General features: G+C 67.3%; 1 protein-coding gene across 1 annotated transcript in view; it reads right to left on the minus strand.

Moving 5' to 3' along the window:
- LOC104293551 (chromosome unknown open reading frame, human C12orf10) overlaps positions 1-362 on the minus strand; it is a 7,379-nt gene extending 7,017 nt beyond the window's left edge. The window contains exon 1 of the mRNA XM_009893063.1: positions 357-362. Within this exon, the coding sequence (XP_009891365.1) occupies positions 357-362 (6 nt within the window). The remainder of the gene's footprint in view (positions 1-356) is intronic.
- Positions 363-936: the final 574 nt, after the last annotated feature.

The raw sequence follows: 936 nt of genomic DNA on the forward strand, positions 1-936 counted from the left end.
GAGCCGTAGGGGCGGGGCCAAGGCGGCGCGGGGTGCGGAGAGCGCCCCCTGCCGGGCGAGTCGGGGTACACACGGGGCGGAGGGACGGACAGACGGACACGGGGGGACACGGACACGGGCACAGGGACTGCCCTGTACGCACGGACACCTCCGCCAGCCCCTCCCCCTGGACACACGGACAGGGTCCTGAACAGCCACGCAGGGACAGACAGACGGACACGTTGGGAGGGGGGCACAGACACACGCACAGACACACAGACACTCGTGTACACACAGACGCTCCCGGACACACAGACATGTACAAAGGCACAAGGACGGCCCGGCCCACACCTCTGCCAATCCCCGCCCGGACAGACGGACATGGCTCATGCAGGGACGGACAGACAGACGTGGGGGGGCAGGGGACATGGACACATGCGTGGACACACGAACACTTATGGACACACGGACACTTGTGGACACACGGACACATACGGGGACACAGAGCCTGCCTGGCCTAGACCTCTGCCAGACCCCCCAGGACAGACGGACACGGCCCACGCAGGGACAGACAGACACACACGGGGGGTCGGTGTCACAGACACATGCATGGACACACGGACATATGCACGGACACACGGACACTGGTGGACACAGACTCATACGTGGGCACAGGGACTGCCCAGCCCTCCCCGGACAGACGGACACGGCCCACGCAGGGACGGACAGACAGACACACACCCCCCAAAGACCAGCCCAGGCGCCGTTCCCAAGCCAGAGCTTTATTCGGAAGGAGCTGCGCCCCCTCCCCGACACCGCAGGGCCTGGGGGACAGGGACGGGGACAGACAGACGGACGGACAGGAGCCTCCCCCTGCTCCCCATCCCGCCCTCCGGCACCCAGGGGACACGGGGACACCCAGCAGCCTCCGGCGCCCGCTTTCACGGGGGCGAAGGC

This window comes from Charadrius vociferus, unplaced genomic scaffold, assembly GCF_000708025.1.
Source record: "Charadrius vociferus isolate BGI_N301 unplaced genomic scaffold, ASM70802v2 scaffold2109, whole genome shotgun sequence".
Taxonomy (NCBI): Eukaryota; Metazoa; Chordata; class Aves; order Charadriiformes; family Charadriidae; genus Charadrius; species Charadrius vociferus.